The 14,960-nt window shown below is 41.0% G+C and overlaps 1 protein-coding gene across 1 annotated transcript in view; it reads left to right on the plus strand.

Moving 5' to 3' along the window:
- Positions 1–14,960, plus strand: part of TP53BP2 (tumor protein p53 binding protein 2) — a 50,134-nt gene that overhangs the window by 26,125 nt on the left and 9,049 nt on the right. Inside the window, 18 exon segments of the mRNA XM_040551324.1 lie at positions 1,474–1,553; positions 2,506–2,607; positions 5,095–5,269; positions 6,649–6,830; positions 7,238–7,402; positions 7,811–7,835; positions 7,838–7,950; positions 7,952–8,048; positions 10,900–10,947; positions 10,950–11,027; positions 11,399–11,535; positions 12,333–12,365; positions 12,367–12,616; positions 12,619–12,750; positions 12,753–12,821; positions 13,194–13,266; positions 13,268–13,967; positions 13,969–13,974. Coding sequence (XP_040407258.1) covers positions 1,474–1,553; positions 2,506–2,607; positions 5,095–5,269; positions 6,649–6,830; positions 7,238–7,402; positions 7,811–7,835; positions 7,838–7,950; positions 7,952–8,048; positions 10,900–10,947; positions 10,950–11,027; positions 11,399–11,535; positions 12,333–12,365; positions 12,367–12,616; positions 12,619–12,750; positions 12,753–12,821; positions 13,194–13,266; positions 13,268–13,967; positions 13,969–13,974 — 2,465 coding nt within the window.

The raw sequence follows: 14,960 nt of genomic DNA on the forward strand, positions 1-14,960 counted from the left end.
AGCCACAGTTAAATATCTAGAGGTCTGTGATTAATCTCCTAAAAAAAAAAAAAGGAAATCTCTTCCGTTTAATTTAGTAACTAAATTGTTTTCTGGTAATGTCATTTATTATGTGAGCTTAGTGTGTTTCACCTGGATAGTATTTTACAGGGGGGATAAACTTAGCATAGTTAGCAAAAAGTAGAGTTCTTTGGTGTTTCTCCCACAATCAACACATTCATATTAGTTTCAGGAATAGAATTAAACAAAATGGTTAGTCTCTAAGTTCTCTACAAACTTAATAACACTGCATTGTAAATCGTAAGTTTGAATCCTATAAAAAATAAGACATTTTGCCTTTCAAAGTTTTCCATACATCACATATTAATCTTTTCAGTAGAAGAATCCTTAAGATGTTTACCTTTATATCAATCTGTTGGATTCTTCCTCCTCCACTTTTCCTTTTGGTCTTCAGAAATCTTCCCGTGTTTTGGAAACACTGTATTTGTGTTAAGTGGCATTGTACCCAGCGTATTTTAAAATAGCTGAACATATCTTTGTTTGAAATGTGTAATGATGATGGAATGAGTTCGTGAAAAGTTAAAGCTATGCCACTTCCATATAGTAGAGGTCCTATGGCACAGTTTAGTTGTCAGGTTGTATTTTTTTCAAGCTCAATGTGCTTAGTACTCTTAATATAAGTATTATGGGCATTTTATTGTCCATAACATAGCTAAGCACTATGTTTGAGGAGGACCAAATGAATCGTTAGGAGCTCTGCTGTACTTATTAGTCTTGCAGGGATTTGCTCAGATAGGCAAAAAGCTAACAGAAGATGGCTTCATCCTGTAGCGCATGTATGTCCTACAGGGAAATTAGTGAGCTTGGTATTAGACATCTAAGCACCATTTGCACGTGATTTGATGGAAGCATTTAAGTAGGATTCTAGTTAAGTAGCATCTCTCCTGTCAGAATGACTGTCAGGATGAAAACATTTTGTGATAACTGTTAACTGTTGTTGTTCGTATTCTCTGTGAGACAGTTTAAAAAAAAAACACACAACACATCCAAACATCTAGATGCTGGGTTTTAAGACACTGTGGTCCAAATGCATTTGCAATGTCATTTGCAGAAGGCAACCCAGTTTTGTGACAATGCTTTTCTAATGCAGACTTAGGAGGGGCCAGCTGCCTGTTGATCACAAGAGAAATATTGAAATATCCTACCTTTGGTTAAGCTGTTCTCGTTTCTGTTTTTGAACAGCTTTATGGTTTAAAATAAATATTGACATTGAACAGCAGCCTCTTCATAAAATATCTTGTGTCATCATTTAAGCTTATCTTAGAGATAAGAACATGGGAAGAATAGTTCAGACATTATAAACGAAGAATTATTGATCCTTTTCTCCTTCTTTATATTTGAATGCTATGTCTAAAAGGATAAGAAAAATCCAAAAATGTCTTACTGTTTTTGTTATCCTGTATTTCTATCTAGGGACTGGACAGAGGTCTCAAGATCCATCCCTAAAAAGAAATGGTGTGAAAGTGCCTGGTGATCGAAGAATGGAGAATGGAGTAAGTGCTTGATGTAATGGACAGCACAGCAAAAACAGAGGCTTCCCTTCCTTTGAGATACTTGTGCAAACCCTACCCTGGAAACTAAGAGATGATAGTGGAGAAATTTCTAATGACTGCTCTAAAATAGACATGAAGCCTCTAACAACTATCACCCTTGTTTTCAGTTCTTAAGACCTCTCTGAGATCTGTTAGCTGCCAGATATGTGTTTCTGTGAGTGATCTTAGAGCAGCAAATTCAGCACCACTTTCCCTCCTCTACTCCCATTCACAATTCTCTTCTTTTTCTTTAATTCACTGATCCTTTCCACATTCAGTTTGGTGTCAGAGAAATGGCCTGACTTAGTTCTAGGTTTCAAGTTGAAACCAGTTAGTGTCTTAGAATTGAATCATGTCTGTCATTTATTCTTGCTCTAGAAGATACAATTATGGATATGTGATTGAATCTAGATTAAGAAAAGACGTGAACAGGTGACTAATGTGGTAGTACTACCTTTGATTTCCCCACGTCCCCCATCCCCAATTTAAATTTTCCAGTTTCTTCAACTTAAGTTGAAGTGCTTTGAATTGCAATGATGTACCTGCAACCACCAATCCATCCTGCCATGGGCTGATCATTCCGGGCTCAGTCAGTCAAAGCTCAGTCATGCTGAGCTTAATTATAAATGGCTCTGAAATGCCACTTTAAAACGCTGCTGGGATTTTGCTGGAAATATTAATTTTTCAAGAATGTTAGCTTATATGTGTTGCTGGGTTGGGGCACACATCTGTACAGGCTTAAAAGTAGTTATTTCCTTAAAGTAGAAATATGCCATTTCTTTCTAATTATTCTATCGAATACTTGGTTGTTACTATTTTTAAAGACTTTAATCATAGTTTTCTGCAGTAGCTCTATTGAATTGCATGCTAGCCAAATTTGAAATTCTAGAATGCTCTGGATTTTCACTGACAGGTCAGCGCTCCAAGGATGGATATGACACTGGCTGAACTTCAGGAAATGGCATCACGTCAGCAGCAACAAATTGAGGCTCAACAGCAAATGCTGGCTAACAAGGTGAGTTTGGAATAAGATTGTTTACAGCTAAGAACAAAGGCAGTAGGAGTTGTATGAGGTAGAGGGAGGGTTAGAGATTTGTGTGTTGGTTTTTTTCCCACCTCTTTTAAACAGGTATCTTCTTTTCTTTGGCTCCCACTTTTCAAATTTGCAAGTCAATCTATACAAATATCCAGTAGTAAAAGATTAAAATAATGCCAGTGGTTGAAGTGACCCTGTAGCTTACTAAAATGATGGAGTGTATAGCATTAATATTGTCATTCATCCTGGTGCCTCTGCCAGCCCTGTTTGTTCTGTGTGGTGACCAGCCATTCACCAGCTTGATCACTGAACAATGCTTTTGTCTCTGGGTATAATGCTGTCCTGTAACGATATCTCGCTTTTTACTGATAGAGTTCAGTGTGCCTGGTTTCCTGGGGCAACTGTCTGGAAAAGACGGTGTGCATGTGATAGAAGTAACTAGGACAATGATTTATAAAATGCTTGCTGAACAATAACAGAAAAGCTAATGATGGCACATGGATTGCTCCTGAATTGTTTAGGGAAAAAATATTCTGAACACATCTGCAGAAGGGTAGCATGGATTTTGTATTCGGCTTTAGCATTTTTGCTGCACGCTACTCTTGAAAATACCACTGTTAGTGCTGCTTTTGGCAGAGAATCTTTACATGCAAGCCCATCCTAAGGAGCGTTTGACTATCTAGGTGGATGAGTTCCCAGGCCCTTCAGAATGTGCTTTGCTGGCAAAGAAGGCTGCTGGGGCTCCTGTCTCACTCCTCTTCCTCTCTTGGAAGCCCTGTCTCTCTTGGCTGATTCACTCAGGTGATGATAATAGAACTTGGTCTTTGTAAGATAGCTCTGAAAGTAAGATAATCTTTGTAAGATAGCTCTGAGGTCTTTGTAATAGCTCTGAAATTGTAGTCACTGTATATATAGAACTAGAAATAGAAACATTTTATACACTTGGTGTAAAGGAAGCCATACAAGACATCAAAAAAAAAAAAAGTTAGAGTTTGAGTATGGATGGCCACCCATCAGGTAGGTGTCTGTTGCCTGCGGTTGGTAGCAAGCAGAGTGGCCTTGTGGTTGTCCCATTGGGGAATTTTTCTTTAATTTTTCATTCTTTTGTTCCAAAGAGAGGCTTTCCATTGCTTCTTTCCTGCCTTCTGAAATCAGATGCAGTATTAAAAATAGATTCAGAAGGAAAAAGACACTTTCTTTTTAGACATGGGCTGTAATATATTTTTTTACTTTTTTCCTGTATGGGAAAATATAGTGTATACTGTATATAGTGCAGATACTGCAGGTGCTGCCTGGTTTTCTGTGAGCAAGCTCACTTTTCTTTCTTTTTTAATCAAAATACACAAGAACCCATGTTTCTAAATATGACTGGGTATGTGTTTTGTTTTCTTTTTTTTCCCACAAATTATTTTTTATATTTTCTTTTGGAGGAAGTGTTCTAATGTTAGTAGCCGCTGAAAGTTGTGGCTGTTGGTCTTTGGCTGGATGCTTGGGAAAGTCTTAGTAGCTCTACCATTGGAATAACCTATAATCTCCAGAACTGACAGTCATACCTAGCAGCCAGTAACTTAAAGGAAGGCCAGTACTTGAAGGATCGTCTACAGATGGCCTAGTGGTTTCTTTTAGCTCTGAACTATAGACGTCTATGTATATGGAGACTAATAGTGCACAGCCCTACTCATACACTCTTGGAGAGGTAAAAGAATCCTCTCCATTGAGATGATGTCTGTTGTGTAAGTGGGGCTAGGTCAGTATAAAGGTTTTCCTATGTCTTGAATTCTGTTTTGTGATGTTGGTGATTATTACCTGGAAATGGTAAAATTTCAGAGCTTTGCTGTGCAGTCATTCCCCAGCTTAAGGAAGTTCTAATTGAACTGGAAAAAAGTAGAATGAGTGAGTAGAAAGATAAAGAGAGAGTGATCAATAATTTATGGAATACCTTCTATATATAAAATATATAATGACTATAGGTCATGTTGGAAAATACTAAAATGTAGCATATGATAGAGAAGCATAAAGTACAGCATGGAGAAGGTAGAGAGGAAATAACCACTAGTTCTTGCAAATGAAGAACAAAGTAGTGATTAAATGAAACTGGCAAACATCATAGAACATGAATGCTAATTTTTTTCTTAGCTTAAAAGGATTTGAGCAATTTCATGGAAGAAAAATGTACTAAGGGCTGTTAGACATGGATACTGTCGTTGTTTCAGTAGGTTCTTGCGCTACTGAATGGTGGTACCTGGAGGATGGTATTGGAGCACATGTATTGGGCATCAGGAGGTGCTTGCCCTGTTCTCACAGGCTCCCCTTGTCACTCTGGGAAGTCAGGATACTGGGCTGTAGCAACTGATGACCTGAGCTGCAATGGCAATTGTATACAAGTTTTGACACTGTTGCTGTCAATACCTTACCATAATTCTTTTTTAAAATAATAAATAAATAAATTCCTTATCTCGTCTATAGGAACAGCGTCTGAAATTCCTCAAACAGCAAGATCAGCGACAGCAACAGCAAGCTGCTGAGCAGGAAAAACTTAAGCGATTAAAGGAAATTGCTGAGAATCAGGAAGCCAAACTTAAGAAAGTGAGAGCACTGAAAGGGCATGTGGAGCAAAAAAGACTCAGCAATGGAAAGTTAGGTGAGTTGCTGCTTGGAGAAAGTAGGCTGTGATTTTTCATGGAGCATGGCTCTTGGAACTCTAAAATCTGTGGTGATTTCAGTGATTTAGAAGAGGTATTTGCAGTATTCCAAGACAAATTAATCTTTGTTTCACATCTCACATTTACCAAGAGAAATCCTGAATGACCAAGAACAAAAAGTATTCTCTTATCGTATTTCAAAATATCCCATAAGTGCATTTCTAGTCTGTTTTGAGCCTAGCATTTCTGCTCTTAATTTCAGTGTAGGTTGTTTCCCTACTTGAATACCTTTGTGTACCACAGAAACTTTTCCATTCTTTATGTTAAAACTATGCATATATTTAGACTGTTATTTTCTTCTTGGCCTGAAAAAAAAGAAAATGATCTGATTGGCATGTTACCTGTGTTGCCTCTTACGCAAGAGGTAACTTAATGACCAAAGTGGCTGTGTATTTTCTTTTCATTACAAAAATTACACTAGTGTCTGTCTTTCTACAGTACTAGTTGGGTGATTGCAGTTCAGCAAGTTGGTGCAGTATTAAATATTTTATTTCAGACTTCATGTCAACATACTTTCTTTTGCCTCTCTTTTCTTCCTACCTCCGTGTCTGTGTCATACAGAACTTGGCATTTTCATGTGCACTGAAATGAAAATATATTGTTTTATTACAGTAAAAGATAAAAATTAAAAATAGTGTAGTGCTTTCCAGATAAAAACAAAATATTTTCTGTGGGGAGAATGCATTGTCTGTTCGATATTTATCTTGTGTAATACAACTCAGTTTGAAGGAAGAGCACCACAGTGTACCAAAAGACACGAGTTGAGATCTCAGAGCATTGTGAGCATGCTTCCCTGCGCTATCCCCAGAAGGTCTGGTCTTGGCACTTGCTTGAACAGCTACTGCTTTGGATTTTGTTCTGAAATACAACAGTTTTGGACAGTGAGAACAGCTGATGACAGCTGTGTGTAGTAAACCCTAAAAAGGCTTTGTTTAATGTAACAGCTCGAGTGTTTTATCACTATGTCGTTTATCTTTCCTATGACTGAAATTCAAGAGTTTTAAGCATCATAAATATGGCTTGTGGCTGAGTGAGTGTCCTCTTGTGGAGTCTGAGCATTACATAAATTTTAGCAATCCCCCCCATGAGTACTTTAAGTAGATGGGATTTCCATAATCCCGCTACCAAGTTTGCATGTGCAGCTCCCACAAGGAAGAGCTGGTTTGCCAGGGGCCACGGGCTTGCAGCAGCCAGCTGCAGCCTTTGTGCCACGCTGCTCCAGGGACGGCAGGGCGCTCTCTGCCCCCGCCGTGCTGCTTGGGAAGCAGCCCGCTCAGCTGTTTCTCAGGGCGACTATTGTGCTCTCTCGCCCCTTCAGTGGAGGAGATTGAACAGATGAACAGCCTGTTCCAGCAAAAGCAGCGTGAGCTAGTGCTGGCCGTGTCAAAGGTAGAGGAACTCACCAGGCAGCTGGAGATGCTGAAGAACGGCCGAATTGATGGCTACCACGACAACCAGTCAGCTGTAGCCGAGCTCGACCGCCTGTACAAGGAGCTGCAGGTAACGCAGGGCTTGTGGGCGACCCACAGCTCGAAGGGTGGAAAGTTGGTTGGGTCGCTTCTTGCCTTGCTGGGAAGAGATCCCGGCGCTCTCGCTCTGGGCAGAGCCGCGCGGTTGCCCAGGTGCCGCAGATGGAGGACTGGAGGCACTGTGCTCGAGGCAGGCAGGGGATGGAGTTTTCAGTTTGCACCTCTTTCCTGAGCACTGCTTGGAGACTACCCAGCGTTTTCCCAGCAGAATATAATCTCAGGAGTTTGCAAGCAAGGCTTGACTTTTTAGGAGGGTTTTCCCTTTGTAGCTGTTTCCTGTCCTTCATCCTGAAAGTTAATTTAGTTAATTTGTTTTGGTTTTGTTGTCCTCCCCCCATCCCCCCCCCCCCCCCCCCCCCCCCCCGTGAATTTATTCAGCTGAGGAACAAACTGAACCAGGAGCAGAATGCCAAGCTGCAGCAACAGAGGGAGTGTTTGAACAAGCGCAACTCGGAGGTGGCAGTCATGGATAAGCGTGTTAATGAGCTGCGGGAGCGCCTCTGGAAGAAAAAAGCAGCTCTGCAACAGAAAGAGAATGTACCGGTAAGTGCTGGATGTTTTAATTAAAATACGTATGCATTGTTTGTGGCACATATGGACTGAAGTAACAACTTGCTTGTGGGGAGGGCTGTTCAGATGCTAGAACTGCGATTTTTACCTATTCGTGGTGGAAGTCTTGTATTATTAAAGTACTTTTCATGGTACATTGATGTTAACCTACTTACTGTTTATGGACAAGAAGTCGTCTTATGCTGTCATGGAATCTTTTTGTTGTTGTTATTACTGCATCATATTTATATCTGTTAAAGTTTTAAAAAAGCTTCATTTTATGTACTAGATATATTTTTTTCACTTGCTTTAACCTTTTTGACTTATAGCTCTAACTCCCTGATGGATAGAAGCTACAGCATAAAATTCTTTTTTTTTTTTTTCTTTCTTAAATGTTTTAAGGTTTCTTCAGATGGGAACTTACCCCACCATTGGCGTCTGCTCCAAGTCGAGTGGCAGCAGTTGGTCCTTACATCCAGTCCTCTACTATGCCACGTATTGCTTCCAGACCTGAACTTTTGGTGAAGCCAGCATTTTCAGATGGGGACACAAACTTTGCAGGCACCTGATGGTCCGCTAAAAACACAAACTCTGCCGAACATGCGAGCCGGGAGCAGTTCACAAGCTAAAGCTCTTGCAGGTAATGGCTTGAAATTAAGATTTCTTCTCCAGAACTGTTTCATTTTCTTCTAATTTACCAGCCCTGATACGTTTTTTTCTTTTTAAACAAATACTATTTTGTGTGAAAGTCTTCTTGCAATTTTCCTGACCCAGTGAATATATTTTATAAACACTGAGGCTATAGGATTCAATGTGTTATTCAATAGGACGATTACTTAATTTATAATTTGAGTTGTTAGACAGCATAGAACGTAGGAGGATTCTTCTGTAAATTAGTGATCCCTTGTGGTTTTTTTACTCCTAAAAACTGTACAATAGTGTTTGGTCGTCTTTCTAGACAGTCTTGGGGCAGACATGGTTAACACATGTTGACTGGCTTAAAAACTGACAAAGACAAGTTTTCTGATCATGCATTTTTGAAATGACATGTAAAAGATTACAAACATTGCCTTCTTTATAACATTTCTTGTAGTTGATTGTAGCATAGAAATAGCAATAAGCTTGCTGACATGTTGGTGACCACAGGAGTACAGAGAGACATAAATCCAACAACTGACGTGAGGCTTGGCCTCTGTTGCTTCGAGCATTGATGGAGGTTGCCTGGCTTCTCTATCTTTCCCCTGTGAGATAAAGTTCAGCTCAGTGAAAGTCAGGAGAAACTGGAGAGATGCAGATATCTCTTCTGTGATATCTTTCAGACTTGCTTTTCAACGGCGAGATAGGAGAAACTCAAATCTTCCCAAAAGGAAAAATGGAGGCTGTGCTAGTGGAGCAGTTTTGTTCCTGTATCTCCCTCCCCTCTCTCCAGTGTCAGCAAATGTTTATGAAGTACCAGGTTTCTTTTGCTCTGCTGCCGAATGGGGAACAATTTCATTTTATCTAGGTTTAGATTGTAAAACTACTGGTATGGATTTTAGCTCTGGTCCATACAAAATTTAAATGTTGCTACAGAAGTACATGGTGGTGTGCTAGTTAAACTAAACCAGCACTCCTTACTTTTCTAGCATTTGTGGCAAAACGACTGCTTCCTAGAGAAATAGTGTCCAGTACTTCATCAGACTGAAACTTCTCTCCTTCTCCTCATCACTAGTATGGAGCTGGATACAACTTACTGTAATAGAGGATTAGTGTTTAGGAGAGTATTTGGTTGCAAGTTGCAGACATCATCTTAGTATTTTGAAGCAGACTGGATGTTTACTCCAGTGAATGTAAAGATTGACTTTAATGCAGTGCCGCAGCATTACACACTGAACATACAGGTTTTCTGCTGTTATGGATATCACTAGCAGGATTTGTTTCTACTTTAATGCATCGTGTTTTACTTTGAAGCATGATCTTCCCTATCACTTCTTACTATCCTGTCACTTTTTACCATACTGTAAATATCCGTGGAAAGTTCCTTACTAACTGGAAAGAAGCAGTATAGAGGTTTCTGGTATGAATGCTTGCAAGTGCAGGCACATACTAGGACAGAATGCTTGCTGCTAATTTAGTATCTGCTTTTGAGCTGGGCTTTGCATTCTCTTTTAAAACAAACAAACAACTTGGTCTCGGGTGTGATCTGCTTGAGGGGTAGGAAGGCTTTGCAGGGAAATCTGGATAGGCTGGATTGATGGACCACGTCTAATCACATCACATTCACAAAACTAAATACTGGACACTTTAATAACCCCATGGTCATAATAACCCTATGCACCTATATGGGCTTGGGGAGGAATGGCTGGAAAATTGCCCCCCAGAAAAGGACCTGGGGGTCAACAAGTAGCTGAATATGAGCCAGCAGTGTGCCCAGGATGCCAAGAAAGCTGAGAGCATCCTGGCCTGCATCAGAAATAGCGTGGCCAGCAGACTAGGGAAGTAACTGTCCCTCTGCGCTTGGCACTGGTGAGACCACATCGTGAGGGCTGTGTTCAGTTTTGGGCTTCTCACTGCAAGAAGGATATTGAGTACCCAAGCAAGTGCAGAGAAGAGCAATGAAGCTGGTGAAGGGACTAGAAAACGAGACTTAAGAGGGGGCGGTTTGAAGGAATTGGGGTTGTTTAGTCTGTAGAAGAGGAGCCTGAGGGGAGACTTCATTGCTCTTTATACAAGTGCCTGAAGGGAGTTGCGTGAGGAGGGTGTTGGCCTCTTCTCAAGTGACAAGCGATAGGATGTGAGGAACAGCACCAAGTTGTGCCAGAGTAGGTTTAGATTGAATATCAGGAAGAATTTCTTCATGGTAAGGGAGGTTAGGCATTGGAATGGGCTGCCCAGGGAAGTGGTGAAGTCGCCATCTCTGGAGGTGTTGAGATGTGTGTTTGTGGTGCTCAGGGATATGATTTAGTGGTGGATTTGGCAAGTTAGGTGGATTGGACTTGGTGGTCTTAAGAGTCTTTCCAACCTAAATGATTCTATGATTCTCTGAAATGAACTAAAACCTTAAGTGATAGGTTTTGTAGCAGTTAACCTGGGCATGATACTTATATACTGTCTAGACCTGAGTACTACCAAAAAAAACCAACAAACAAAACAAAATCCTGTAATTAATAAGTCAACAAGCAGTATTTGATGTAACCTCATAGAATCATAGAATGGCTTGGGTTGGATGAGACCTTGAAGATCTCACCTAGTTCCAACACCCCTGCCATGGGCAAGTACACCTGCCACTAAATCAGGTTGCCCAAAACCCCATCCAACCTTGCTTTGAACACCTCCAGGGATGGGGGCATCCACAGCTTCTCTGGGCATCCTGTGCCAGTGCCTCACCGGCTTCTGAGTGCAGAATTTCCTCCTAACCTCTAATCTAAATCTTCCCTCTTTTAGTTAAAACCCTTCCCCCTTGTCCTGTCATTATCTGACTGAGCAAACCTGTTTCATTTGTTCTCTCCTAGGTTCTGTGGTCCCCAGTTCAAAACCTTCCCTGTCTGCTTCAGACTGGAATAGCTTAATGCAGACAATCATGTTACTCAAGGATCAGCCTTAACTTCAGGAAAAGGAATTGTGGCTGGTGAAGGTCAAGGTATGCTCATATGTGCTTGGCTAATCTTAAAATATGAACAACCAAGTTAATGACATCTATTTTTCCTAAATGCCTCAGTAAAAAGTAAAATTAATTTGAGAGCACAAAAAAGTCAAATAATATTGCAATGCAAACTGTAGTGTGGTGTTGCAGCGATTTTTTTAAATACCTTATTTCAGATGAAGTGGATACTATGCCTTCAAAACTGCTACTGTTCAATTTGCAAGACAAAGCATTTGTCATGCCCGTGGGTCCTTAGCGCAGGGCAACAAGCACCCCTTATAAACACAGTCTGATTTTCGCACAGAACAGGATTCTAATTCTTATAATTGTGTTGTCATTTAAAAAAAATCTTCTTCCCTCTCTAACAGCTGAAGGAGAAGCTTTCTTGCGAGACAAAGAGAAGAAAGTGCGGCCGTTTTCAATGTTTGATTCTGTGGATCAGGCTGCTGGTCTGGGCACACTGCGAAAGAACCAGAGCAGCGAAGATCTCTTGCGAGAAGCACAGGTATGCAGGGAACACAAGCTACTGCTCAGCTCTGAGTTTTGCTGAGTTTCTGCATTTCATCTGATAGAGATTACTACATAGTTTTACAAATACTGCTATCAGGAAGCTCTTGAAAGGTAACTAGGTCTTCTTTTAAAAAAAGACCTTCTAAGGAACAATGTATTTTAGGCTTTTAATGTCAGCCAGTAACTCAGTCTTTCCCTACAGTTACTGTGATGAAAATCTACAATTTGATTGATCACATAAAAAAAAAAAAAAAGCTGTGCTACTTGCGCTAGTGTGTGTGCAAATATTTTTCCAAAGATTTTATGTACAGAGGCATTTGCATGAGGCCTTCTTAATCAGTTATGTACTGTTTAATTCAGCAGTGTCCTTCAGATGTTTGATTGCAGCAAGATTCCCCCACTAAATCTTGACACGGGTGTGATTTGATTGCGTAGGGTGAGTAACACGGGAGAACTGGGGATGTCAGGTGCTCCATTGGAGAGCAAGCTTCTTGCCTACAGATTCTTGCCCACCTCAGCTTTTAGAGAAGTTACTGTGCCCAGTCAGCTTGATGTTTTAAGCATGACTGCTACAGGAGGAATTATGGAGAACAGGTTCCAAAGTGTAAATAACTATGATAAAATGTTTTGAGAAGCCTCTGATTCCCAGGAGGTTGTAAACAGTATTGCAGAAATAGTGGTAAGTGCTAGATACCGTGTAATTTTTTGGGGATCTTTGATCCTTCCTGGCAGATCTCTTAAAACGTGTGTTTTTTTTCAGTTTAATCTTAATTAACTTTTTTCTTCTTTCAGACAGCCAATAAAAATGTAACAAAGGTACCGCCAACCTGTCCCCACTAAACCAAAACAGATAAACTTGCCTTATTTTGGTCAAGCCAGTCATCTGCAACTTTCTGATACTAAGCTGGATGGAAACGTGCAGAAGCTGCCTTTGGCTGTTGTAACTATGGGGAACAAACAAAAACCAGTGGCACAGCAGCCCTCTCATCCTTCCCAGCAGATACAGCAAAGAATTTCTGTACCACCTGTAGGTCCTTCTTCTAGCCAGGAACAAATCCTTCCCTCCTCCAAACAGGAAGTCCCCCAGCAGCAGCTGTGAGACCTTTCACCCCTCAGCCATCCAAAGAGACCTCACTGCCACCATTTCGAAAGCCTCAAACTGTGGCTGCAAGTTCAATTTATAGCATGTACACACAACAGCAGACTCCAGGAAGAACTTCCAGCAGGCAGTGCAAAGTGCTTTGACGAGAGCGCAGACCAGAGGACCACACTTCCCAAGTGGTAAGCCTGTAGCTCTCTACCTCTCTTCTGTCTTCCTAAGCCTGAGAAGAGATACTTGTCCACCTGATCTGTGGATACAAAGCTGGTTTTGGGGGAATTAAGCAGGTTAGTGCAGCTGTAAGAATCTTGGGTGGATCTTGTCTGTTGCATGTAAGCATTAACAAGGAGCGCAGAGCATCTGTATTGTGTTTGCAAGTTGATTAAGTACTAACAGTAAGCCTTGTTAATGGTTTAGTTCTGTTTGGTTGATTCTACTGTTGTGCTTCTCTGCCTTAGGTAGGTGAATCAGGTTGCATGTTCTTGTTATGTTTGTTGATCAGATACTCACAGTTTTTTTTTTTTTTCTCTACCCCTCTCTGAACTGCTCTCTAGTGTATGGAAAGCCTGTCATGGCAGGAGCTGGTGTGCAGAATCAGCTGCCGCTGTCGGAGAATGTCTACTCAACCTCAAGGCAAGCCAGGCAGTCCAGAGCCCGAGATGGAAACAACAACGTCTGCTCATGAGAATCATGAAACCGAGCGAATACCCCGTCCCCTTAGCCCAACCAAACTGCTGCCTTTCCTGTCCAATCCGTACCGCAACCAGAGCGATGCTGATTTGGAAGCACTACGGAAAAAGCTCTCCAATGCACCCAGACCGCTGAAGAAACGTAGCTCCATTACCGAGCCAGAAGGACCTAATGGCCCAAACATTCAGAAGCTGTTGTATCAGAGGACAACTCTGGCTGCTATGGAGACTATCTCAGCTCCATCACATCCCTCCAAACAGATGTCATCAGCTGTCAGTCCTGAAAGCCCTGTGGAAATCCCAAACCCCTATGCAAGTGCAGAATCAGAGAAAGAAACGATTTCTTCAATGCCAGAACCAGCCATTGCTGAGGAAGCAGAGAACACACCAGTGGACGAGAGCGAAGTTGTTCTTCCCTCCTCAGCTTTGGAGACAGTACCTGAGGGAGTTTCGGATGTTGACGAACCCGCACAGCCCAAAATGGAAGAACCAAGCCTGGAGGCTTCACTGCCACTGGAGGTGTACATAGAGGAGTATCCTCCATACCCACCACCCCCATATCCATCAGGGGAACCAGAGAGTTTGGGAGAGGACTCATTCAATATGCGGCCTCCTGAAGTTACTGGACCGTTTTCCTTGGCCTCCTGTAAGTATTAGCTAGCCTACAACTTCAGTGCTCTGTAAGTCAGCTTAAGCTTGCCATATATCCTGTGTCTATTGCAGAGATGAAGTGTATGTGGGAGAACAGGTGCACAAACAGGCTAGAAGTCTCTCTTTGGGTGTCTGCTCTGGCTGTGTGATACTTGTATCTCCAAATGAATGACAGTAATGAAAAGCTCTGTCTCTAAAATGAATGACATGATGAAAAGTTTCAAATGAAATTTTATATGCAAACTTCTGTGCTGTAAAAAGCATCCCTTATAGAAGTTTGCCTATTATACCAAATCAAAACTTTTTTTTTTTTTGAGCCATACAGATTTCAGAGTGTTTCCGTCTAGTGCTGGTATAGAAACTAATTATCTTAATCCTGGATTGCACTTGTTTATTTGAAAGTGTATTCCTTGAAAAGTATGGGGAAACTGCCTTATTTAGTTTCTGCTCTAGTAGGTCTTTGTAGACATCAGCTGCTTACACTTTCTCAAGTGCAAACTTTCAGATGTTTTCTGATTATTTTTGTTTGTTTGGAACTTGAATTTGACACCAATTAATTCTCAGTTTGCATCAAAATGGAGCCCTTTGGGCTAAGGGTAGGCGGCATCTTACAGTCTTGTTTGGTTTTGGAAGTTTGTATATACGTGTGGTATGGTGTTATCTCACAGCTGTGCATCCGAAACGCTTAATGCTTTTGGTTCCTCATAGTTTCTTTAAAAACTATCATGAGTATAATTTTAATAACCAGGTACATGAAAGTGTTTATTCCTCCATCATTTCAGTGCAGAGGAGCTGAATGAAAGCTTTAGCATGCTTTTTTAGCCTTGGAATAGTCATTGCAAGTTTACATGCTTTCAGGACTGCGTCCTTGCTGCCTTTCACAAGGAAACTGAGTGGTAGGATTTCTTAAATTGTAAGAACTCTGTTCTGGTTGGTTTTGTAATAATTCTGTGATGATGAGAAGAAAGTGGACCAATTTCT

Source organism: Cygnus olor, chromosome 3 (genome assembly GCF_009769625.2).
Source record: "Cygnus olor isolate bCygOlo1 chromosome 3, bCygOlo1.pri.v2, whole genome shotgun sequence".
Classification (NCBI taxonomy): domain Eukaryota; kingdom Metazoa; phylum Chordata; class Aves; order Anseriformes; family Anatidae; genus Cygnus; species Cygnus olor.